This window comes from Eleutherodactylus coqui, chromosome 5, assembly GCF_035609145.1.
Source record: "Eleutherodactylus coqui strain aEleCoq1 chromosome 5, aEleCoq1.hap1, whole genome shotgun sequence".
In the NCBI taxonomy this organism is placed as follows: domain Eukaryota; kingdom Metazoa; phylum Chordata; class Amphibia; order Anura; family Eleutherodactylidae; genus Eleutherodactylus; species Eleutherodactylus coqui.
Genome location: NC_089841.1, coordinates 34344597 through 34372179, shown reverse-complemented (window position 1 = coordinate 34372179; position 27583 = coordinate 34344597). Strand labels below are relative to the sequence as shown.

At 43.7% G+C, this 27583-nt stretch overlaps 1 protein-coding gene and 1 pseudogene across 1 annotated transcript; both read right to left on the bottom strand.

Annotated features, from left to right (window-relative positions):
* The window catches only part of LOC136629225 (zinc finger protein 585A-like), a 130965-nt pseudogene that overhangs the window by 52196 nt on the left and 51186 nt on the right, over positions 1-27583 (bottom strand).
* Positions 3004-11849, bottom strand: LOC136629211 (gastrula zinc finger protein XlCGF66.1-like). The gene is made up of 5 exons (XM_066605390.1): positions 11826-11849; positions 4447-4594; positions 3424-3603; positions 3217-3340; positions 3004-3134 (listed from the first exon to the last, which is right to left on the bottom strand). The coding sequence occupies exons 2-5, from the start codon at positions 4522-4524 to the stop codon at positions 3007-3009; spliced, it is 510 nt and encodes a 169-aa protein (XP_066461487.1). The 5' UTR covers positions 4525-4594; positions 11826-11849; the 3' UTR covers positions 3004-3006.

Here is a 27583-nt window from a genome sequence, read left to right as displayed (position 1 = left end):
GGTTATTGCACATTATGACATGATAATTTCATGAAAATAAATTACTATCAAAATAAAAAAAATATAAGAGAATGTATATTCATGAAAAAATTAAGAGATAAAGGAGAAAAACACAAAAATAAATACATATAAAATGTATTAAATGAATAATGCGTGATGGTAATACATAGCAAATCAGCATACAAATACGTGTATTTGGCTAAGGCCTTGTTCAGACGAGCGCTGATTTCGCGCTGTTAAGCAGTGAGAAAACAGCACTGCTATACTCCTGAAAAGATTACGTGAACGGGTGACTTCAAGCTCTGAAAACGGAAGAACAATTGATGAATATTTTACATTTTCCACCTGTAGTGTAGCTGCCGTATCCAGTAATCCTGTTAATGATAGTCATGCAGCATCTGCAGCCTTTTGTTGCGCCTGAAACATCCGATAATGTCTGGGAAATATTGAAATGGTGTGAACGATTCTTTTTGGTTGCTCTCAGTTTGCTTGATGCCGGGCAGTTTTTTAGGGTTTTTGCCCTTTGGAAAATTATATGTAGTTCTGGCAGAATTATCTTTGCTCTGTAGGGATCTTGTGATAGGACTGGCCAATGTATTTCTAGGACTTTCTGAATAATAGGGTGCAAGTTGGTGTAAGTGGTAATGAGACTTAAGTTACATTTCTGAGGGTCCTCTTGGTTCTTTTATTCCAGACATTCTAGTTGTGTTCCTCTCTTTGCCCTTGTAAATGTCTGCTGTGATCAGATCATGGGGGTATTCTTGTGGTCCAAGTCTTTCTTAGATGATATTGCCTTGGGACACAAAGTCTTCACTCTTCGTACAGTTTCTTTGAATTCTCTTCAATTTGTTGATTGATATATTACTAGTCAGAAGGTTTTTAGCCTCGTGTGGCACAGAGGGTTAAGGCAGCAGAAATGCAGTCATAACCTCTCGCTCACGACCTGAAGGTTGTGTGTTCAATCCCCGTGTGGTTCAAGTAGCCGGCTCAAGTTTGACTCAGCCTTCCATCCTTCTGAGGTTGTAAAATGAGTATCCACGAAAAAAGTCTGCCTGGAAAATGTCTCAATGTCACATTACCCCAAGGAGTCAGTCATGACTCGGTGCTTGCCCAAGGGACTTTACATTTACCTAGTCAATTGGTAACTACAAATGCACGGAACAAATGCATGCTATCAGATGTGCTTTTTCCTCCAAGATGTTTAGAAGAATAAAGTAATGTGTGTGTATATATATATATATACACACTTTTATATGAATTCAGTAATGTTTCCAGTCTGAATGCTTTTCTTTTTTGTCAATAATTTGACCTTTTTTGGTATAGTCATAGTCTGTTGAGTGCTAAACACCACACTGACAATCTTTCAGTATATTGTGACTGGCTTATGTGATGCAGCCATATTTACTTATTGCTTTTCTATACTTTCTGTATAACAGCCCATTCAGACAGCCATATTTGCAGACCGTATGATGTCTGTGTATGCCAAGAACAACGCTCAAAACCAAAACAGCTAATGAGGCTGTTCACATGTACGATGGGCTGATGATCTGGACATGCTGAAAAAATATGCAGCATGTCCTAGAGTAGGGCATGTAATGTATAGGGCTCTGTGCCTATTGGGAAGCTCATGGGCAATGCTGCCCAATTTCTCAGACAGCACACAGCCACCGCTGTGCAAATAAGTCTTGAGAGTTGTGAGCAGCACTTATTCGACTCTAACTTATTACTTTGGTGGGATTTATTAGATATATGAGCAACATAGAAGAAATATTGTGCTTCAGGATGTCACAAACTTCTCTATTTTGATCAATCTTAAAATTCAAATCTAAAACTGAACGTGCATTTTTGTGTATAGGTGGAAGGTGGACTCTTAGCTTCAATTCTGCTGGTGGGCCCTATGTACCCCAGTCCAACAATGTCAATATCTAACAGTAAACCTCAGAGCGAGGACTGCCAAGAATAAAGTTGAGTTTACTAATATTGTACATAAGTAAAAATGATATTGATATGTTAGCACATTTCTATATAAATTGCAAGTCACATAGCAAACTGCCATTAGACAGTAACAAGCAAACAGATCACAATCTAGCAGTAGACCTCAAAGCGAGGACCAGTAGATCATGATGTTCAGCCACCAGGCTGTTCTCTTGCAGTTCTTCTCTTCCGTGTTGCAGCCTCCATCATCATAGGGTCATATGTCAGTGTACCTGTCACCATGCTTCTAGTAAATGTCTCTGATTGGCTGTAGCAGTCACCTGACTTCTGCAGTCTCATATACCTAGAAGCTGGAGCGGGGCCTTGGTACCATTTAGCTGCGTCCCTGGGGTCCAAGTATAGCTGAGTAGAGTATTTTTTTAAATTTTAGACCAGCTCGTATTTGTACTCTAACAGAACAAAAAATATCTGCAGCCGGTGACCGAGGAGAATCTGTGACTCCTCTCTGCTGTATTTAGTGGTTAATACTCACCTGGGCGGTTACCTGTAGGAATCTCCTTTTTACACCGCTGATCATCCCTCACATTTGTCTCTGTAGTATTAATATTGGTCAGATTTTCATCCTGATACAAAAGCTGTTAAACAAATATTGTAAAAGTCAGCAGACGGTTGGAGAAGTCGTATGAAAGGTTTTATATGGCCTTAAAAGATCATTAATCATCATGATGACCAAAAATGATCTGACAGGAGTAGTTATCTGAGCCACATAGCCGCAGTTCTAGAAGCTGGACATAGATATTAGATGGCGGCTCAATTACACCTCAGGAAACTCATACACATGTATATCCGGCATGGCTAGACATGCTGCACGTTGTCTCAGTGGAGGAGACCAGCGGGAGATCAGGGGGACGTAAAGGAGCAGATAGATGTAAATCCAACCTGTTGGCTCCTTATTCCCACCAGCAGTCTCCACCACCAGAAAACTTGGAGAAGATCCAGACAACATGGAATGTCTCTGGTCAGCAGTAATCCAGCCATCTCCACCGGCCTCATCACACAAGTAGAAGACATCTAATAAGACTGAAGACAAGTGATGCACAGCCTTCTACAGATCAGAGGGACATCTCCATCTACCTGATGGTCCTGTGGAAGAAGAGGACGGGGATATCTCTCTGGTGGGCTTCTCTTACTGGATGGAACTGGAGGAAACACAGACAGACACTGAAGTCATTCTTTACATACAGATAATAAAGTCCCCGTGTATTTAGTCCTGTCTGATACCTGGTGATGGGAGCTGCTGGCAGGTCTCCATCATGGTGTCCTTGTACAGATCCTTGTGTCCTTCTAAATACTCCCACTCCTCCATGGAGAAATAGACAGCGACATCCTGACACCTTATAAGAACCTGACAACACAATATTCAGCCATCACCCAGAAGCCTTCATTGCTGTTACTGCATAATGTCCCAGCATTCCCCTTCAGCATCACCTCTCCAGTCAGCAGCTCAATCATCTTGTTGGTGAGTTCTAGAATCTTCTGTACATTGATGTCCTCATGTATCAGGGGGCGAGCTGGGGGCCCCGTGATTGGGCTCAGGGGTCTCCCCCATCCATCACAAACAGGGGTCCAACAGCCATCACTAGAGGTCTTCTTCACTACTGTGTAATCCTGTATATGGAGAGACATTAATAAATATCAGTACAGACATTTTCAGAGTCCATCACCTCTCCAGTGACATCATATGTTATTACCATAGATAAGAATGATGTTCTTTGAACAGTAAATATGTCTACATTTTGTATTGTGCATTCATCTTATATGCTTCAATCTGTTATATTGTTATTTTCCTTCGCGAGAACTTTGCAGATGTATTGGACAAGCTTGATTGTTCAGCAATTTGAGACAAGAAAACCAGACTGATGGCCTTGGTGTTATCAGTACCAGCTATCCAAGGCAAGCCCATTTTATAGAATTCTGATGAGAAAGGCCGCCTGCAGACAGCCGGGTCAGATCCCGCTACGAGAATTCTCGCAGCGGGATGTGGACCCGTGCCCCTGCAAAGACCTGCGGCTAACCCACTCCTGGCGTCTTTCATCTCTGCTATGCGCTAGCTGCTGGCCAGCAGACGCATGCACAGAGCAGAGCTGGGACGTCATTACTGACATTTCCGTGCATGCCTCGCAGCCGTGATTTGTTTTCCGTGCGTGTTTTCAAGCAGACAAATTGCGGCTGTGTGCATAGGATTGCATTTTCTAATGCAATCCTATGGAAGCAGGCATGGGCGGAAATTCTGCGTGAAATTCTAGTCTAATTTCAAATGTCTTTGTATATAAACTTATTTTTATTAATGGAATAAACACATGACTTCCAATCACATTCAAAGTGTATGTGATTTGTAAGCTTCCTGGATGCTTAAGCATTTAACTATAAATCTGGATACCTGAAAACATACCAATTAGCAAATATTTATTTGCACTAACAATGTAATGTGACATCATCAGAAGCTCTCACCTCTCCAGTAAGCTGAAAGATTATCTCTAGGCTGAGATTTAATACACCCTCTGCCATCTTGTTCCTGTCCTTCTCCATCCTTGATCGGTTGATCAGGGAAAGTCTCTTATATAGAAAAGGACAACAGAGGATCCTATACTGCGGGGATCTGAGTGGACAGAAAGATGATCCAATATAAAAACCACAGAAATCCAAAGAAAAAATACATTTACTGAAGATAATAAGTGGAAACAATGGAGGAGCCAGTAACACAGAGACAACAGATCAGCCACGTATCAACCTCATTATCTCACTCTTGTAACAAGGCTGGATTATCGTATGTGCTGATACACATGACCGGTGCTGACTAATCCTTAGTATCAGAGTACTGAAAGGGAAAAGAATTTATTTTGCGTGCTGCTGCCAATTTTGGTTTCTGCCTTTATAGTATCAGAGTACTGGCATGAAAGTATTGAGATTGGTATCTCTTCTTCCTCCTCCTGAGACAACATGTCAATGTCAACGAGGCCGCTTAGCATCTGTTCCAGCAGGCAGACAACAGGGATGGTCATACTGATCCCTGCATCAACACCACTGACCATTTTGGTTGGCTCTTTTTAAGCAAGCTAAAACGGCGCAGATGTCTTTGATCTGCAGCCACTCCACAGGGTTCAAGTAACTGACCTTCATACAGCGCCTGTTAATGGCATACAGCATCCGGTACTCTGTGATCGCTGTCTGCTGCTGGCTTAGCCTCTACAACACATGTAACATGGAATCACACCGTGTAGGCACATCACAGAGGAGGCGGTTTGGTGGTAGCCTGAACAGCCGCTACAAGTCTACCAGAGGAGTTCCGACTAGATGTGAATACCGAAAGGAGGAAGGAAGAGTAAGAGGGAGGGTGAATAGGAGACAAACATAGATGAATATCTCACAAGTGTTTGGGGTACCATGAAACAAAAGCCACCTCTTTTTGTTTCATGCCCTAGGACATTGACCTAGTGTGCTGTTAAGGGTATGCAATTCCCCTGGCCATCCTAGCTGGACCACATATCTGTGGTCAGGTTCACCCTGCCACTGACAAATAAAAATCACAGAAAGTAGCCATAAACTCACTGATTTACTGATACAAGAGGGCAGGCATATACACTACTTATCCCTCAACATGTAGACAGCCAGACTACTAAATGGAGGAGCAAGTAACACATCTGGAAGACATTGATGAACAGCCATTCACAAACCCTCCTTATATGCAGAACGCAATCACTCACATAGTGGTGCAGGGCAGGGATGGCTTCTTTGGGCAAAGAAATGGCAGCTGGGCAGCTGGTACTGTGGGTTATCACGGAGCATCATGTTGTAGAAGGTATCTGTGTTCATTGGCCTGAAGGGCAGCATTTCCATCACCAGCAGCTGTGCAAGGCTTGAATTCAGGTTTAGGATTAGTTGGGGTAGCACTTTTTACACTCCCAAACACTCTCATATTTTAGGTCTATTCTTGTATAGGAACATGTACAAAAATAAAGGGGGGAAAAGTTGTCACTATGTCACGGTAATTGGATTGTCTGCTTCAGAATTTTTCAAAGAAGGCCTCTAATTAAAATGTAACCTTTTTATAACAATTAAAAATGCGCTGTGATGCTGTATTTATTCTACATAAAATGAAAGATGCTAAGATTGATCCCTTCCTAGCAAAAAACGGGATAGCTGCCCTGGTGAGGGTGATCCCAACAAGAACCTCCTACTGTCGTCCCTTATTGTCAATAGTTACTAGTGATGAAGGATTAGTGGAATAATCAGTTCATGTTGGTATTGGGCTGACTTAGCAAAAATCATTGTGAATCAGGACAGTCAATTCCGACTCCCATTAGAGTCAATGGGAGTTAAAATCTGGTTCACTAATTTGTCCTCCAAAGTGTACCCAATGCAGGCAATGGTCCCCAAATTGCATAGGAAAATAGTCACACAACTGCAGAACACTGTGCTCCTCCCAAATATTAGTCAATATTGTGTACAGTGGTGTAGGGGGTCAATCATAGCATACAGGAGTCACTGAACACAAAAGGCGGCCCACATAGCAATGTCCTAAATTTTCAAAGGACAAATTCCTCCAGGTAAACAACACTCAAGCACGGACCTGCTCCAAGGAACAGCTGTAGAGCTTCCAAAAATATTATTATGCAAGACAGCAGGTGCGATTTAAAAGCAATAGCATACATTTTACAAGGACAAATTCTGCTAAGTGAACACAACACTCAAGCACAGACCTGCTCCAAGGATCGGCTGCAGAGCTACTGCTGTTACATGTGCTATTGGAAATTTTCATTTTGGTAGAAGAGTGGAGGGAGGACAGAAAAGGATGAATGTCCCAGAACTCTTGGGGATACCCCGCCTACAGTACATTGATCCAGTGTGCTATTCAGGATATGTAATGCTCCTGGCCATGCTTGCTGGAACATGTGATCAGGTGCACCCTGCCACTGAGAGCATTTTTTGAATGCTATAGAAACGTTATCACTCACATGCACATGTGTAGGGAAAAAAACAGCTTTTGGGGCAAATAATTAGCAGATGGGCAGCTGGTACTGTGAGTTAGCATGGAGCATCACGTTGCGAGAGGCATCTGTGTCCAACAGCCTGAAGGGCAGCATTTCCATGGCCAGCAGCTGCGCAATGCTAGCGTTCAGGCTCTGTGCCCATGGATAGTTGAGGTGATATTGTTTTATGTTTCCATAACTGGGGGGGTGAAGGGCTGCATGCTGACCTGGGACACACTGGAATATTGGGTAGACGTCAATGTCGATGAAGATGGTGGTGATGATGATACCGGCTTCATGTCTGCTTTTCCTACTTCTGGATCTGAAGCCTGCAGCCCGATTGTCAATTGTGGAGGAGAGGCCTGAAGTAGGCTATCTACTGCCCCTACATAACTACCTCTCTGGGCTAGGGGGCTACTGCATGAACAGGAGGAAGATGGAGGAAGAGGCAGTTACAGCAGTGGAAGAGAAAACAAGATGAGGTTGAGTCTTTGCCTTCCAGTCCAGCCAGGCTCTCCAAGGCAGCGGATGGTGGGAGTCCATGTGACTCTTCATATACTTTGTGTTGAGGTTGTTTATGTTCTTACTACATTGTAAATGCTTACCACAGGTCTTACACATGACAGCTCTTCTGTCATCACATACTGTTTCAGAGAATGCTCAGGCTGCACAAGTCCTGCGAGTAGACCTAGCTGTGGCCTGATGGTGGCGCTGCTGTGATAAGTAGTGGCTGATGGTGACAGCCCTTATGTTTGTCTGCAACACCCTACTCCCTGTCTTAGCATGGTGCTGCCCCGCAACATCCGCCTTTCTTTCCCTGGACAGGTGCAGGCACACCATAAACAGCAATGGAAGCAAATCTCCAGCACTTCCGTTTGATTCCAGAACAAAAACAGCTTCCAACATTGCACTTTTATGTTTTGAAGATTTCTAATTCATAGCATTCTGTAAATAAAAAACATGTAAGTACAGTTGTGGAAGCGGTTTATCCTGGAATCCACAGAAGTGCCGGAGTTTTGTTTCCTATTGTATATTTAGAATTAATCGAGTCCCAGCAGTGTAATCCGGCAGGTGCAAATCAGTCCCCAACGTAGGGAGCAACCAAGGTGCCATCAGAGTCCAGTCCTCTTCCCAACCCAGAACCATTCACTATAAATATTCATATATGCAGACATTATTATTTACCCATGAAGAACAGGCAGATGGATATAAACCTGCAGGCTGATATCAGGGGATGAAAGCCTCCTCAGATACAGTAACAGGCATATCATGAAGAATAAACCCATACAGTTAGTAACAAACTTCCCGACGCGTTTCCTAGATGGTTACATCTGGTCTCAGATCCTCATGAAGATACAGAGGAATCCTCAGCAATAAAGCAGAAGAGAATCCTTAGATCTCAATGCAGCATTATGGCCTTCTCATGGGAAGAATGGTTGTGTTCCTGCCCATCCCGATCAGTCCATGATGCCGATCGGCTGCTGTCGCATGAGGTCTCTGCTGTCCGCCTGCCTCTAGAGGAAGCAACATGCCACGTGGGGATGGAGCTGTTATATGGCCGTCCAAGATAACATTAGATGACTCCCGCTTATCACATAATCAGCCAGACAGATGTCTCTTCTGACAATCCGCTTCCACTACATACACACGGGACTGGTATGCCTCAACAAAGATGTCTGCTGCGGATCATTCAGCTGACCAATCATGTGACTTAGATGGATAACTGCATTTGCAACAGTGAGGATGCAAAACATATAGGGAGCTGCATAAGTCCTCACAAATACAGGTACATTTAACTAAAAGATCTTAGACATATATTGATCATGATACTCAGACCCAACTCTTATGTCTGACCAGCTTTGCATTGGCCACATTAGTGAGCGCCACGGCTCCTTCTAATCAGCCATAAATTGGGTTCAAAAAGCTATGTACTAAATGGTCACCTCTGCTTGTAGCCCTCCTGTATGTAATGGATGGCTCGTCTGTTATGACATCTGATTATTCAGGGTCAGTTTTCAAGAGGGGCCAATATTTACAAAAAATGTCTCATCTCAAATCAGACGCCGAGTCAAAGGTACCGATCAGTCAGATGATCTAACTTCCTCCAATATAACCTTTTATAATGCAGAAGGATAATAACCCCCTTCTAGAGATGTCTGGCAGTAATGTAAGCTTCATCTATGTAGCCGGATGGATATGCTCTCTGCATAAATCGCCCTTCGAGGTCTCTTGCCTCCTGTTCCCAGGCTGCTTCAGATGAGCAGCTCCTTCTGATTTGGAGTAACTGCCCCTTCGAAGTGGATGGGTGGGGGTAGCTTATCCATCTGAGAAAACTGTAACTTGCTGTACTTTTTCGGTACAAGCCGGTAATTAGTTGACCCTCGTTGCTCCCAGATACTAAAATGTCTAGAAATCGTAGAGACGTGTGATCATTTTTGTATGTAAACCTCAAATTAAGTGCATTGATATTCAGCCAAGACACAAAGTCACCAAAACTCTCTGTAGATCCCGGCCATGGCACAGAAATGTCATCAATGTCTGGAGTCCAGAATACAATCTGCTCCGTCCGCTGTGCTCCATCATCAGATCAGACCATGCGGACCCCCCACCAGCCGAGGGGCACAGGGGCTCCCCGTTGCTGTACCCTGTAGCTGGTGGAAGACCCGGCCGTTGATTACAGAGTAATTGTGGGTAAGTATACAGCACAAAAGGCCCAGGACCAATTCATTATGCTTAGATAGAAAATGACTGCGAGTCCTAAAAATGATCGAACGGCTTGAAGACCATCTTCATGAACAACGCAGCTGTAGAACGCTTCCACGTCTATAGAAGCCGCCATATCCCAGATGTCACCAGGATCCCAGCTATCTTTAATAGAAAGTCGCTGGTGCCCCTTGTGTAGGGAAGCAATTCCGTAACAGAAGGGCGCAGGATACCCTCTATATACCCCACAGTTCTGTGTCAGATCTTCCCCCTGATACAATGGGGCGACATCTCAAGGGGTCCCATCCCTTATGGACCTTGTGTGGCCCATAGAATATCACAACCCTGGAATTGGTCGAAAACAGAAAATCCCCTTCACTGCGACTGATCAGAGAACCAGCAGCGCCTCTTGTAGTGATATAAATGCCCCCTTTGTAGCGGATCATCGGGTTGCTCCTCAGGAGTTTACAGTCCATTGCTGCATAAAAGGGCACCCACCCATAACCACCATATTACCCCCTTGTCCGAGGGCATGATGACTAAGATCCTATTGGCCTCCAGCTCCCTCAGTGCATCCATGTCATCCGGGTAGTTTGATCTACTATAAAATAGGGCTCACACTGCGTATGGAGAAAGAGCTGCTGCGATTTATTTCTCTTGCATATCGATATGCAGCGCCCACACAGGTGTCCATGGTACAACGTAAGCCCTTAGGCCTCATGTCCACTAGGAAATTTGGGCCCGCGCGGATTCTCCATGCAGAATCCCACAGCGGGCCCCTCCTTGCCCGTCGCGGACAGATCTTCTTTCTTCGGCCCAGCGGATGTGTTCAGCAGCTGGCAGCGTGCCGCGCACCCCTTTTTTTTTAAACTCCTGCTCTCCCGTGCTCCCACGCCAGAGAGCAGAAATTCAGCTGCGGGTGTGTCACGGATACGGACGGCTTCCATAGAAGAAAATGGAGCATGCTGTGGGTGATTTCCCGCACGTGCGATCCGCGCAGCAGGGTAAAAGGACATCCACAGGTATTTACTTACCTGCGGGTGTCCAATGCATCCCTATGGGGCGCGGATCAGGCGTGCCGGACACCCGCACGGATTTGCTAATTCCAATTAGTTAGTGGACATGAGGCCTTAGACTTTCAGTGGGTCCATTTGCCACATATTACCCGAGGAATATACACGTGCGTAATACGGGGTGACAGTATGCCCACGTGAACGAGCCCTTATTTACACAAATTATATTCTCATGCGCGTTTTGTGTGGTGCGATGCGCAAAAACTGAAGTGGATATATAATCCATTCGTTTGAATAGATTCATTCACACATTCATTCATTCACATTCATTCCTTGTAGGAAAAGATAAATTACAGTTTGTTCTACTTTGGTTGTTCCTCGGAACGCCTCGCCCGTTGTTCTCAATGGGACCTTCTAAGCCCCCGTATGCCTTGCGATGTGCTGCGGGGGTGATGTGCTGCGGGGGCGATGTACTGCGGGGGCGATGTACTGCGGGGGCGATGTACTGCGGGGGGCGATGTACTGCGGGGGGCGATGTACTGCGGGGGGCGATGGGCTGCGGGGGGCGATGGGCTGCGGGGGCGATGTGCTGCTTCCAGTGAAGTCCGTGATGTTTTCTCGCCGTGAGGAGGACGATCCCCCAGAAGTCATGTGATGCGGTTATTAATCATCGCCGTGTAAACCGCCCGCTGACAAGTGTGATATCAGCCGCCGCTGTGACTCTTCCCCAGAGACCCCCAGGCAGGCTGAGCCACCGGGGGGCGCTGTCCTAGATTCCTGCACCCCCAGAAGAGATCTGAACTAACGGATGGCAGAGATAATGATGGAAGGAGGATGGCTGATCATAGATGGAGCCATAGGAGACCACCGGGTCCCGGACCCTCCTGCCGGGGGGGTTGGTGTCTCCTGCAGTGGGGTCTGTCCCTGTGTAATAGGATTGTCCCTCTCTCTAAGCCCCCGACTCACAGAGACTAAAGGACAGATTACTGGGCTACTAGGAGTCTTAGGCCCGAACTCTGCTGGTCCGCAAGGGGTTAATTATCCCCTTCTCCAGCAGTCCTGGAGGGGTTAATCCTCCCCTCCTCCAGCGACGCTGAAGGAGTTAATCCTCCCCCCCTGACCTGACATGAGGGGACACACAGACCTGCAGTCGGACAGCAGCCGTGTGCTTCCAGGACCTGTGATGATGTCACTGTCATGTGATAACCTGTCTGGGAGGAGTCAGGGGTCACATGTCCAGGGGGTGATCTGCTGTGCTGGGTGAGCTGAAGGGATGTGTGGGGTCAGGATGGATGTAGCAGAGCCGTGTGTGTGTGATGTACATGCAGCAATGCTGCACTACTTGGACACGGCAGCAAGGAGGCGCTATCACCGGCTGGTCAATAAGATGGTCAATAATCCCTGAATGATTGTGTGGGGGGTCTGGAACGCAGACCGTAATGCGAATGTTGCCTGTATCCAAATTAAGAGGAAATATTATATAGAGTACTCATAGAGAACCATAATAACCACTACACATAAGACCGTCTAGTGATCAGAATGAATTCTGTTTATTGTTGTACATTGCTAGTTTATATGCAAGTTGTAAAGAAGGCGTTTCCAAATGTTACCTGATGCCTGGTTACAAAGTACTTTTGGCAACTGTAAATCAACAAGCTTTTCTAAACAAAAGGTATCAACAAAACTGTTTGAAGTAGACATAGAAACAGTTACAGTGTGATACTCTTGGCTGTCTACTTTTGTTAATTACATTTCTCGTTTGACTAGAAGTCTAATCTTCAAAGTTCATCAACAATTTGCACATCAAAAGAGGGGACATTGTTTCTAGTTTTCACATAGACAAAACTGGTTCGGCCACCTACTCGGGAGTCAGCACAGAGTTGGTATTCAGTAAGATAACTGAATAAAATCTAATTAATCATACATTTAGTATTCTAAAATCAATATTCAAATAAACGCTTGAATATACCTTTTTACATATGATTCTATATCCAAATTCTACTAGCAACTTCCGGAATGTTTTACATATAATACATAACATTATATAACCAAATAACTAATGTCACATTTATTACACTGTTTCCTTATCTTTCTTATGTTAGGTTATTGATTAATAATGATTGACCCCTATCATTCCCCCATTTGGACATCAGAGCCACCATTATCTCCTGGTTCTGTCACCCATAGGTGCCGGGTTCCCAGGTAGGAATGGTGCACTCTATGTCCATCAAGATATGAAGACATAATATCAAATATTGCAAGTCAATCAAGTTTACAATACAGTAATCTTAGATTTATCAACATCAATATCGTCATCGTCATATTAGACACTTAAAGGGGTGTAGAAAATCGGCATTCAGTACATTTAGCTATGCATAAAATTATTACCTTAATTGCAATATATATATATACACATAAGATTATACTAGTCGGACGATTGCAGAGTAGTTGTTACTTCTGTTGCCTTAATTCGTTGGCATTTCCCGATTTCATTAGAGTCACAAGTAAAATTACAACATTCTTCAGCCAACGCAACATTTCTCACCTAAAACCGAGTTATATTCATCCAATGTGTATATTCAATGGTATCGCAATGGGGACAATATTCAAATAAATTAAGGAAGGTGTTTTCCTGAACAATATTGTCATCTACTTCATCACTATCATTGTGAACTATTGAGCGTATGTCTCGAAGAGTCTCTACAGGAGTGGGGACAGATAATAGAAAAGTCCGCAAAATGTCCTCTCCACTCCTGAGGTTGGGCATACACGTGTGGGAAATATTTGCCCATCCAGTCCATCGCTTGTCCATGTGGATCGTTCGTAGTGGTGTTTCCCAATAAGAAGACAGTCCAATAAGACAAATGCAGAAGTCAAAATCAAAATGTCCATTACCTCCCCCACCCAAACAACGCCGGGATCCCACCCATCACTTTTCCTCTGGCTCGGGAACTTTCTTGCAGTGGGAGGCATGTATCCACTTTTACAGAAGTAGGCGTTGACAACAGAACTTGGTATGGTCGTCAAACCTTGGGTCCAAGGCCTTTACTACGTGTCTTTTTGCGACCACCCAATCTCCAGGTGGCAAGAAATGAGTCCCCTCTAGGTTGTCAGGGTCTGGAATTGGGGAAAATACTAGATCGGGTGTTATTTTCAGTTTACGACATAGTTCTTGTACATATTCAATAACCTTATCACACCCCCGCTGTAGGGCCTGTGGATGGTACAGGCCTAATCTTGGCATAGAGCCAAACAACACTTCTTTTAACTTAAGCATATCATTTCAGTTCTTTCAACTTTGTCTAAACTCTGCGGGTGGTATGGAGTGTAAAACGCTTGTTCCACCCCAAGGCTGACATCACCTCTCGCATCACTTAACCTGTAAATTGTGTACCTCTGTCACTCTCAATTGTCTCTAGTACCCCAAATCTACATACAAGTTCTGACACAAGTTTAGCCACTGTACATTGTGCGGTGGCTTTGAACAGGTCCACGCACACAAGGAAGTACTCATACCTGCCTGATTTGGGAAGCTGGATGTAATCGATTTGTAATCTCTGAATAGGATACAGTGGTCACTTCACATGCCTTCACATATGCCTTCGCCAACCTGTCCAACCCTGGAGCACACCATACCTTGTCCATAACAGAAACCATGGCATTCCGAGAGGCATGCACTTTCCCGTGAGCTAGGACGGCAAGGTGGGTGTAGGCAGCCGCTGGTACATCATCTACGTCCCGTAGGACGCCAAATCCCAAATCAACAAGAGTGGTGGGACCAAGATCCAACTTACAGCACAAGGGGTCTTGCGTCCTGTCCTAGGAGAGCTGCAGCCTTGGCTGCCCTATCCCCTTGTTCTCTGGTGACTGCCCCTGCGTGTGTGCTTTAACCTTTATTATGGCCACCTGTCCTGGCAACATGATAGCTTAATGGGCTTGCCTTGTGCCGTGAGAAAGCTCCTGGACCGCCAGATGGGTCCATAATCGTGTGCAGTACCAAAGACGTACCTGGAATCAGTGTAGATATTAGTAGTGGTATATTTTTCAATCGTACAGGCCTCATTTCCTGCGCTGACATGTGTGGCGGCAGTGGTTTTTGTACAAGCATCTCATTCAGTGTGACTACTTCAAAACCTGTTACAAACCTTCCTTCGTCATTCAGGTATCTAGATCCATCCACAAACATTTCAAGGTGGGGGTTTAGGAGGGGTTTGTCAGTGACATGTGCGAACCCAGCTGTCACAATAATGCTGGTGTTCTGCGTCAAAGGCCTCCTCTTCATCATCAGTCAGAGAATTTGCAAAAAGCTGGTCCTCTGTACTTACTCCCCCATTTGAATCAGTGTCACCTAATGGCAATAAGGTGGCCGGATTCAAAGTGGTGCAACGTTGAAATGAGACATTGGATGAAGAGTGTAAATGCAAGTTCCATTTTGATCCGTCTAGCAAGAGACAGATGTCTACGGCTTACCTGTGTCAGGATACCATGTATGTCATGTGGGGTGTAGATCACCATGGTGTGATCTAAGAAGTTTCTCTTTGCTGGCTTTGCAGCCATTCTACTCTGATGGAGGAAACACAAAAGGCTTAGTGATGCATTGAGGTAACTATTTGTGTCAGCAGTACATAAAAGAAAATAAAAAACAAATCATCAACATATTACAAGAGGGCGGTGCCCTCGGGAATTGGCCAGGCGTCTAATACCAGTTTCATGAATCTGGTGAACTGGTATTGGGCTATACTGTGCCCCTTGTGGCAGCACTATCCAACAGTACTGCTTTCCTCTGAAATTAAATACAAACAAATACAGACAGTCTGTGAGGTCCGTCTGACTGGTAACCCAAAGGCTCAAAGGAACGACACTAAGAACTTGTTTCTCTGCGTGCGTAAAAGTGAAGACAGGTAGAGGTGTCGCTAGGTCTGCTGCCATCCGACCGAAGGTCGGGTGACTTTCAGACCTGGGGTGTATACGAGCCTCACCGGACGAGTGAAGTTCGATACAAGATCCCAAGGATCCCATCATTTCGGTTCCCAATATGCTTTCAGGACTTTCCAGCACAAGGAAGCGCATGAGGCATCGTGACCCTTTAAACATTACCTCTAGCGGTTCAGTTTCTGCCAGCTGAATTGGCATTCCTGAAACCCTTTGCACCAATTACTGCTAGACAATCAGGCTGGTATTCTATTTAAAATAGATCAGAACCTTGTAGCAAAATTAAAAATTAAAAATTTAGAAATTGCTGACCTGCAATACCTGGATCACCTATGTCAGATATCCAGTTCCTTGGGCTAAGCAATGACTCAGGAATTGGAGTTTGTCTTGGAGTGGCTTACTATTTGTCAGGACCTGCGGAAAGCTGAGTTTCTGCAGTGGCTATCAAGACAAATACATGAGCCGGATCTACCAAGAGAGCAGTTAGTTTACAAAACCTCCTCTGAACTGTCACTTGAGGTCTCAACCCGTACCGATCCATCCGGTGAAAATTTGATGGATGCAGATAAGGCTTGTAAGATATCAGTACAAATAACAGACATGAATTACAACAAGGCAGAATAATCCACAAACATGTATTCATATTGGAATATGATATTCTTTAAGCAAATTCATTATTAATCTGATCCTGCCTGCAATGTCTCATCAAATTTGAGAAGAAAAAAAATTTCCTAACTGCCCAAGCTCCTCACCCCCTCCTTTGTAGACAAAAGAAGGATGAAACATTACCTACTTTTACATTATCTAGCTCCACTCCTTCGATGCTGGTCGTTTGCATGTCTCTCCTACAGAACATTCTTTCAGAGACAGTGCAGTACTAACAGCATTTAGCAGTGATATAGACGTCCAACCAATCACAGAACTGACATTTACACAAAAAGCAAAAATATATATATATATATATCTTAAAATCCCTATGTTCTCTAATTTTAAGACCGTATAATTCACATAATTCATTACAAGTTTCTTGTTTCATCAGCGTCTTTCTTCCTTTCTATGACACTGAATTTTATCTCTATGAAACAATAGCTAAGATATTAATAAGCAACTAAAACATTCAGACTTCAAACAGCATTAATTATTAGTAATTACTAGACGTATACTTCTCTCCTAGGCTGGTCTGTGTTGAGGGTGGAAGAACACCTCTTCCTATTGTTCTTCCCTCCCATCTCCTTACATCACCTAGCTCCACCCCCTGTGGTCTGGCTCAGCGTTTGGTCTTTCTTGCCTCATTTAGTTTCTAGCCACCGGACAGTATACACCATATAACACAATCTAACTCTCATACGGGCCCTTCATTAATACACACACATAAAGACAAAAACATTTGCATGTCAGTTACTACTTTTTAAGTGTCAGTACTTCCTCACTTGTCTAAAAGTGTCGGTACTTCCCAACCCTGCTTATTTCCCTCGTCTCTACTAATTCTCTTATGTTTATTTTTATCCCAATCTGTGCCACAATAGTCTTTCACATAATTTTAGATTATAGTTCCCACTGCCTTCCCTGTTTTACATCTGCTTCTATATCACCCTCCGCTCCCTGCATCTCTTTCTTGTCCTCATGCTTCCACTCACTAGCCTAGGATCTAGTGAGCATAGGCATAACCGGTTTGCACCGAGGAGCTCCGCAAGCAGGGCAGCTCTCTCTCCAATCCGGGTTCTGTTGTCCACAATGCCAGCAGGTCCATCCCTCCAGTCCAATGTTTGACCTTGGAGTGGATGACTTGGCATAGGGTGGGGGGGAGGAGACGGTTGGAATTGAGATGAAGGAGGGGGTGAAGGTTGAAGAGGGAACTGACCCCACAATGAGAGAACATTATATACCTGTGTCTTGAATTCTTTTCTCATTTCATTTTTAGCTATTGAACAGTATATATATATATATATATATATATATATATATATATATATATAATACAACATACTTCCTATGTAGCCAAATATAACCAATTCTTAATTCACATTTCTTTGCAAAGACAAGTAGGTCTTCTAAAGCCCAGTACTCCCCACCCTTTGAAATGTATCTTATCTTCTATAGAACACAGAAACTTCTCCAGACAAATAGCTGTATAACTGGTTCCACTGCCTGTAAACATCTTCTAAACTGCAAATTCACACTCACTAAGGGGGGTTTTATTCATTCCTATACGGACTGATAGTATGTGAAGTAGAAATTGGGATTGTATTTACTGTACACCAGACTTCCAATAATGAGCGAATTATGTATAGATAAGAAAAACTCTTAGTACCGCGGTTTTTACACAATTCGCTCAGAATAGGCTACCCAATGACAAACACAATACAACTTATGCCCATTTCTACCCACATACTGATATTCACCACACTGCGACCATTCAGCGGCCAATATATTATAGGGGGCTTTATTCCACCCTGGCATAATTAACAATTCATCGGACACGTCTTTGTTCTTAGCTACCGACATTTTCGTACTATTTCGGATTTTCTTAAACAGCGACATTTTCACACTATGCCAGATTATCACAAGAAATTCTTCAAATATCAGTTTATCAAAATTTTCCTTAAAAACAAACTAGTGTATTACTCTCTGCGTAATCCTGTTCACAGCGCTATTAATGTATTGCTGCAAGGAGCAAGACTTAGTTCAAATTACGCTTTATAGAGAGTAAGACACTATAAAAGGTTCATACTGTAGTTGATTGGGACCCTAATAAGTGGGATGGGGACCAATATTCATTTGCCAATTTCTTTAGCTATCTTTCACACCTTATCCTCTTTACCAGCAGTATGGACAATGGCTGGCGGCTTATGTACACCAAGAGGCTTATTATTTTGTATTCTTTCACACACATAAAACAATTGTGTTTCACTATTTTCTGTGCAGTCTTTTACTATTTCTCTAGCTGATTTCCATATAGGCATACTACTTGCCCTGTACGTTTCCCATATTGTCTGTTCCTTTATCTAAACCGGCGTCTCTGATATCTTTCATATGCTTTTTCCCGTACTATTGCCAGAACTCATAGTTAAAGGTTCCCGCTTTTCTAAGTCCTATCTTTCTATATTTTATCGTACGTCTCCCCCTTCCCTTTCTCTTATGGACTTACCTCTTGATTTACCACTGTAACACAGCATTGAGGATGCATACGGCTTTCCTCAGATAAATCTGGCGGTCCCTTCTGCCAAGTCCGAAACTGGCAGGATAACTATTTATTTTATTTCCCACTATTCATCACTAAGTAAACAGGACCTGATATCACCTAGTAAACTAAGGACCCCTGGTCCCTGGTCCTGGAATAGTTTTACGGACTCCTTAAGGGGGGGTTTAGGGGATTTCTGGTGATATTATAACAGACTCAGTAAAAGCAAATTATGGCTAACACGACACAGACTATCAACGTACAGATTTCAACAATTACTACAGGCAACATGGCAATATACACACAAGGGTTCTTCCGTCTAGCACGGTCACTAAGAACACCGTAAATAACAGGCAGAAGCGTCCTATATAACATACAGCAAGTCACCCCCTGTCGACACGAGACTTGAAGTCAGGAGAGCCCAGAGCTTGAGTGGTAAGTCAAGAGCTTACCGTATACCGGTGTTTTGTAGATCTGGGGTCCCGTGGCCTCTCGTCCGGCTGGTCGGCAGGTAGTGTCGTCAGGTATCGGCTGCAGGTAAGGAGTTAGCTTCTGCCCCACTTGTCGGGCGCCAAATAAACTGTGGGGGGTCTGGAACGCAGACCGTAATGCGAATGTTGCCTGTATCCAAATTAAGAGGAAATATTATATAGAGTACTCATAGAGAACCATAATAACCACTACACATAAGACCGTCTAGTGATCAGAATGAATTCTGTTTATTGTTGTACATTGCTAGTTTATATGCAAGTTGTAAAGAAGGCGTTTCCAAATGTTACCTGATGCCTGGTTACAAAGTACTTTTGGCAACTGTAAATCAACAAGCTTTTCTAAACAAAAGGTATCAACAAAACTGTTTGAAGTAGACATAGAAACAGTTACAGTGTGATACTCTTGGCTGTCTACTTTTGTTAATTACATTTCTCGTTTGACTAGAAGTCTAATCTTCAAAGTTCATCAACAATTTGCACATCAAAAGAGGGGACATTGTTTCTAGTTTTCACATAGACAAAACTGGTTCGGCCACCTACTCGGGAGTCAGCACAGAGTTGGTATTCAGTAAGATAACTGAATAAAATCTAATTAATCATACATTTAGTATTCTAAAATCAATATTCAAATAAACGCTTGAATATACCTTTTTACATATGATTCTATATCCAAATTCTACTAGCAACTTCCGGAATGTTTTACATATAATACATAACATTATATAACCAAATAACTAATGTCACATTTATTACACTGTTTCCTTATCTTTCTTATGTTAGGTTATTGATTAATAATGATTGACCCCTATCAATTGCAAACCCCCTGCAGCAAGATCTGGTGGCCCCAGCACTGAGGGGCCCATCTGCTCTGTTAGGTGCAGACTGAACACTGAAGGTCTTCTACCCTGAACCCCAGGATGTCCCCTCTATTGACCGAACAAGTCACCCCAATATGGCCAAAACCAGATAAATAAGCCACAGGAGAGACGGTCATGTCTGCTGTGAGGAGGCTGAAGCTCGGGGGGGCATCGGACCCTCCAACAGGACAGCAATCCCCAGCGGACCTCAGAGCCCCCCAAGGCCAGAAGACGTCCTGGAGGTTCTGGAGATCTTATTATAACCCTGGAAGAGATGATGATAATAATAGTAATAATCTTTTTTTGTATAGCGCCAACTTATTCCGCAGCGCTTTCAAGCATGGGAGCTTGAACACAGACAATACAACAATAACATGTGATATACAATCAGTTTGAAACAAATGGGGTGGGCATGATACAGAAGGTACGGGGGGGGGGGATAAGGCATTGGAGGAACACAGGTAGTATGGGAATAACATGTGGAAATCAGTTATTAAGGTAAGTAGGGTGCAAGGTATGGGGAGCCATAGGGAGGGTCGGGGAACTAGGTCAGGGGATTTGGTATGCCTCCCTGAAGAGGTGCATTTTTAAGGTGCCTCTGAAGTTTTGTACATTGGAAATTGTTCGGATGCCTTGGGGTAGAGCGTTCCAAGGGATGGGTGCTGCTCTGATGAAGTCCTGGAGGTGAGCATGCGAGGTTTGCATTAGAGGGGTGTTTAGTCTGAGTGTGTTAGCAGATCGGAGTGAGCAGGCTGGGTGGTGTACGGACAGGAGGGAAGTCATGTTCGGTGGTGCGACGCCATGGAGAGCTTTGTGGGTGAGGGTGGAGTTTAAATTTAGTTCTGCAGTGACTGGCATAGGGCAGAGGCATCTGAGAAACGCCTTGTAAGGGGTTAATCTTGTTTCTAAGCTACCAAAATAGTAAGAAAAATAAATGTATGCCTTAGATAGTGAAAGCGGGAACCAGGTGGTCAGGAAATAGTTTGTCTCAGACATCCAAGGTTCGCTTATCTATCCTTCTCTCCCCGGACTTAGTGTACCAAGGAAGTTTGTGGTAGAGTAACAAGATGTACCGTCTCTGAGTTTTCTTTTTCTTTACAATAGCTCATTAAGAAGGAATGTATCCTTGCAGTTATTTGCTGACCACAAGATAAAGCCCCTCCTGTCTGGGCGGTGGTCTATGGTCTTTATAATCCAATGTATTTCTTTCAATAAACTAGAAGCCATTTTGATCACACTCTGTCTGCCTGGTCAGCGTGACTTCTCCGAGCGCTCGTTGATTGCTTATACTAATTTGGACCCAGGCGACATTCGCATTTGGTCTCCCTTGAAGGACCCCCTACAGCCTGAATAGAAAAATGAGCCTACCTACAGCGTTTAGTATGGATTGGAGTGGAGCGAGTCTGGTGCGGGGAGGCCGATGAATAGAGAATTGCAGTAGTCAAGTCAAATGTCTTTAGTGTGTTCGTGGTGAGGAACAGCCGGACCAGAGATTGGATATTGGAGGTAAAGGAGAGGTCAAAGTCCAGTGTGACTTCAAGGCAGTGGGCTTTCTAGGGTTTATAATGGTACCAGACACTGGAATGTAGATGTTAGGGGAGGTCGGTTGGAAGGCGAAAAGACGAGAAGGTCAGTTTTAGAGAAGTTATGTTTGAGAAAAAGGGAGGACATAGTATTAGAGACAGAGGACAGACAGTCGGTGATATTTTGGAGGAATGGTTCAGAGATGTTTAGGGAGGTGTATAGTTGGGTGTCATCAGCGTAGAGATGGTATTTGAGGCTGAATTTGTGGATGGTTTGTCTAATTGGGGCTGTATAGATAGAAAAGAGAAGGAGAATACGGAACAAGCCCTGGGGGACCCCGACAGCGAGAGGAAGTGGAGAGGAGATAGAACCAGCAAAGGAGATGCTGAAAGAGTGGGCAGAGAGGTAGGAGAAGAACCAGGGGAGAGCAGTGTCATTTAGGCCAATAGAGCAGAGCATAGTGAGAAGGAGGTTATGGTCGACAGTGTCAAATGCAGCAGAAAGGTCAGGGAGGATTAAGAGGGAGTAGTCACCTCTAGTCATTTTATACTTTTGTGAGGGCAGTTTCGGTCAAGTGGAGGGGTGGAAACCAGACTGGAGGGGGTCGAGGAGAGAGTTGTCAGAGAGAAAGCGTCTGAGGTGGTAGTAGACCAGGCGTTCTAGTACTTTGGAGATCAAGGGGAGGTTTGAGACGGGTTGATAGTTGGCAGCTTCGTTTGGGTCAAGGGTTGCTTTTTTTTTAGCAGAGGGGATTTGATAGAGTGTTTAAATGAGGAGCGGAAGGTGCCAGTGGTTAGGGAGAGGTTGCGAGTGAGGTGGGTAATGACAGCTGGGGAAAGGGACCAGAGGAGGTGAGAGGGAAGAGAATCCCTAACGCAGGTGGTGGGGCGAGCAACAGAAAAACAGAGACTTCTTCCTCTGTCATTTGGTTCTAACATTGAAAGTGAGTAGGTGCTGGATGCAGTGCTGAGGAAACTGGGATTGGGACTAGTTGTGCAGTTTTCGGAGATTCCTTTTCAGATGTTGTCTTTTTTTTTTCTTTCTTTTCTTTGAAATACGCGGCTAGTTCTCCAGCACTCAGATCCATTAAGGGGGGCTGTTTTTTGGGGCTGAGGAGGGAGTGGAAGGTGCCGAAGAGTCGTTTGGGGTTGTGAAATAGTGAGGAGACAAGGGAGGTGAAATAAACTTGTTTGGCATGGTGAAGGATGAGGTTGTAGGTTTTAAGCATAAATTTGAACTGGGTGAAGTCTGCTGACTGTTGTAATTTATGCCAAATTTGTTTCAGCACACTTAGAGCATCGCCGGATGAAGCAAGTTTGGGGTATGAGCCAAGGTTGCCATGGTCTGCGGTTGAAGGCTCAGGTCATGGGTGGTGCCACTTCATCCAGTGCATGTCTGAGAGTAGTGTTGTAATGTTCATCTGTCAGGCTAGGGCAGGAGAGGAGAGAGATAGGGGACAGGGAGGACTTGATGTTCTCAGCCAAATTATGGGTGCGGATGGACTTCAGGTTTCTAGAGGTGTGATAGGTGGCGGGGTCACAAGAGATGCTGGGGTTTCTGATGGAGAAAGAAAGGAGGTTGTGATCTGAGCAAGGAAGGGGGAAATTAGTAAAGTGGGAGTCAGAGCAGAGGCAGAGGAAGATCAAATTGAGAGTGTTGCCATCTTTGTGAGTAGGGGAGTCTGAGAGTTGTGATAGGCTGTGGCAGGAGTTGAGCGTTAAAAGCCGGGAAGCACATGAGGAGCTGGGGTCATTAGAAGGAATATTGAAATTGCCAGAAAGTGTGGGTTATCAGGTGGCGAAGTAGTCTAGGAACTGGTGGGTGGGACCTGGAAGAGTTGTAGGGTGTGGACTTCAAAAGACTGAAAGGTGAGCAAAGGAGCCGAGGGAATGACCTGGAAGGTACAGTTTGGTGAGAGAGGACGCCTACTTCTCCTCCGCGCCTGTTGTCCGATCTGGGGGTGTTGGAGAACTGCAGGCCATCATAGGACAATGCAGTGGGGAAGGTGGAATCAGACTGCTGTATCCAGGTTTCAGTGAGGGCGAGCAGGTTGAAGTTTTCGGTGGTGAAGATGTCGTGGATAGTTGGGAGTTTGTTGCATGCGTATTGGGAGTTCCATAGGGTGCATTTGAATGGGGCAGGTGGGGTGTATAGGCTAGTGGGGTGGTTTGGTATGATTGGGGGGGATTTTGGTAGAGAGCAGAATGGGGTGGGCCAGGGTTGGGGGACATGTCGCGGCTAGGAGTAGCAGGGTAGCGAGGGTGAGTAAACACCTGTGAACCCACAAAGTTGCCCACTGAAGTTGCACCCCTTCTGTGAACGTCAGTTGGTCACATGACATACATGATGTTGACACGCTGTCATCACGACCACTACAAATATGAGCATAATCACATCTTTCTTAAGAGAAACCCAATAGTCACTATCATCATGCAGCGTAGAAACACCTCCGCTATTTTACTCAAGGGGTTATAGAACGTACACATAATATAATTAAGAAATCTGGATAGATGAAACACATCAATATAAAGAAAATAAAGACAGCCAGTCATGCCACAAGACAGACAGAAAACATATATAAGTACATAATTTATGTGACAATATTTATATAATACCTTCACAAATATGAGACATGCGCATAAACTATCAAAAAAGGGGAGAGAAAAGTATAGAATAAAAAATAAATAAATGTGACAAAATACAATTTGACCTAATACCAACAAGAGGAAAAAATAAAACCTATAATACAACTTAAACCACTCCTACAAGCTCTACAAAACCTATAATAAAATACTAGCATAATATAATATCCGAAGGCCTATGTTCACTTACCTGCAGCCGTACTTCTTCATCTCTTGACCTAAAACAAAAAGTTACCACTGTCACACACAGCCCTCCACGAGGACTGGACATGATAATCCAGGCACTGTCTATGCATCCTCTTCCTAGACTTATCTGTTTCTAAAATTTCCTTACTCTGTCCCTAATGTTCTGCATGTTCACAGAGAAACTGTTTCTTGTTTTTCTTTCCCACATGCTTTCTGGGTATCGATCCGGATAAGCAAATTTCCCTTTTTTTCTTTCTGTATCCACCCCAAAATTTATAAACAAAGAATTTATACAAAAAAAAGTGAAACTCTGAAAACCTATCCCTAATTTTCCTAGCCTGTCCCTAAAATGTCCATAACAAAAAAAAAGAAACAATATCTATTGGAAAAAAAACATAGCAGAGAGACCTTATCTGTGCAAAACCTCACATAGTCCAGAGAGCGTACCTTCACCAGGTCACCCAAGATATTTCTTATCGCCCCAACCACAGGGAGGATTTTTCTGCTCCATTGAAACCAAACACTGTGCATTCTACACATGGAATCTGACCACTGGGCTGACTAGGAATAAGGACCCTACAACCAAGGTCTTTGAATGCCCCTTAGGCCCCTTCCACATAAGAAGGCCAGCCAGCCTATGTCAGTCATTAGAGGCTCCCACCTGATTGTACACCTCTCTATTAAAGGGGCACTGAAGCAAGAAATGTTCCATGCTTTCCAATACATCGGTACACTACACACGGACAACCCTGTATCCCCAGAGCACCAGTACTTCAAGTTACCTTTTATATATAGTTTTCAGTGTAAATAGTGTCAATTCAACCATAAAAAACTTCAAAAGGATCGTGTCAGAAATCAATAAATGCAACCCCACCACCAGGTCTTAACTTGGTCAGTCCTTGAACACCAAGGGCTTCTGGTAATGGGTCAACAGGTCACTCTTGTCAAGAAGCTTCATCAATAGCGTCCTGATCTCCCATATTTCTAGACCCCACTCATGTACCATCTTGAGACCCATGGTAGCGTAAGATGGAAGATGCAAATGCAGCATGCAAAGATCCTTCACTTGGACTTCTGTCAGCCATTCCTAGAGGAAAGACTGAAACCACTGCCAACTGAAAAATATCAGCAGAAAAGATCTCTCTTACCAGAAGTTTTCTATGTTGTTTTCAACAAAGGGGTTTACAAGAAACACCACGGAGTTGACCCTATTCTCCTTGTGCAGTATGCAACATCAACCTAATTTCCCACAACATTAGAAAGAACAGGTTGTAAACCTGAGTCCAAAGAGGTTCTGTCAAAATTCATACACTGCCCAGGAGGATGAATAAAGGGAGCAGGCACATTCCTACTAATACATGTAGGGACAAATGACACTGTAAAAAAGGACCTTGTGATGATCTGCAGAGACTTTGAAGACCTTGAAAGGAAGGTGAAGGAACTACGAGCACAGGTGAAACTACTTATACATCCTCCCAGTGGATGGCCATGGAATACGAAGATGGAACATGATTCTAGAGGTGACCAACTGGCTATGTCGGTGGTGCCATCAGTAAAAATTTGGATTTCTAGACCATGGAGTGAGTTACCTATAGAACGCACTTCTTGCTAAAGATGGGTTGTACCTTACAAAGACAGGTAAGCATATATTTGGCACGCGCCTTGCTACACTCATCAGGAGAGCTTTAAACTAGAACGATATGGGAAGGGAAGTGAAAGGCCAGGTAAAAATATATAGCTAAATAATACATTTGAAAACCTTGCTATTAGAAATGAAAAGAAAGAAATCAGACAAAAACTTCAGAAGGAATGCAGAGGAGCAAGAGACACCAATCACAAACTAAAATGTTTTTACATAAAAGCGCAGAGCATGAAAAACAAACAAGGAGAATTGGAGCTCCTAACACAGGAAGAGAAATATGATGTCATAGGCATCACAGAAACTTGGTAGAATGATACAAATGATTGAAATACAAGGCTTTAAGGATACAACTTATTTATAAGAAACAGACAAAAAAGGGAGAAGGTTTTCCATTGTATGTTAGGAAAACATTAATCTTCACAGAGATTCAAGCTTCAGAGCATGGGAGTTCTGTGGAAACTGTTTGGGTAAGAATACAAGGAGAGAAGAACAAAAAGGACACTCTTATAGGCATTTACCATAGGCCACCTGGACAAGCAGAAGATATGGATGAACTCTTTCTACATCAGATGGCCAAGCTCTCAAAGAAGCATGACATAGTGATCATGGGAGATTTTAACTATCCAGACATTTGTTGGGAATCTCTCTCAGGTTAAAGTAAAGGATCCAACAAATTCTTTTCCGCACTTGCTGACAACTTTATCTTCCAAATGGTAGAAGAGAAAACAAGGGGATCTGCTATCTTGGGCCTAAATCTTACCAACAGGAAGGGAATGCTTGAAGAAGTAAGGGTGGCTGGGATTTTAGGAGGCAGTGATCATGCTATCCTTGAATTTTGGATAACAAGGGGAGGAAAACCTGAGAAAACTCAGACCTCTAGGTTGGATTTCAGAAAGGCAGATTTAAATGGATTCAGAAAGAGGGTAGGAAGAATCCAATGGCTGGATGTTCTTAAGGACATAAATGTCCAAGAAGGTTGGAAAATATTGCAAAATTTGATTCTTAAAGCACAATCGTTAACAATCCCTAAAAGAAGTAAGAATGGAAAGCATTTAAAGAGACCAGGAGGGATGAACACTGATGTTGCATCGTTAAAAATGAAGAAAAAATGTGTTTATCAAACGTAAAGAGGGGGTATTATCTAAAGAAGAATATAATGTGGTCTGCAGAAACTGTAGGGCAAGTGTCAGAAAAGCTAAAGCTAATAATGAAGTGGGCTCATCTTTTGCCAGCTTATAGTTCTCCCCAAAAAAACTCAATGCCCTCTGGGTGAACTCTGATGTGCCGTACAGATCGATCAGGAATAGAGGTTATCTGCTCTGAAAGCCATCTTCAGCAGAAGCTCCACCACCTTGCTCATTGAGGGGCAGGCATTATTGCCTCTCCACTGAAGATAGGCTATGTTACTATGGCTAATGTCCTGCCCAGTTGTTGGCAAGGACCATAC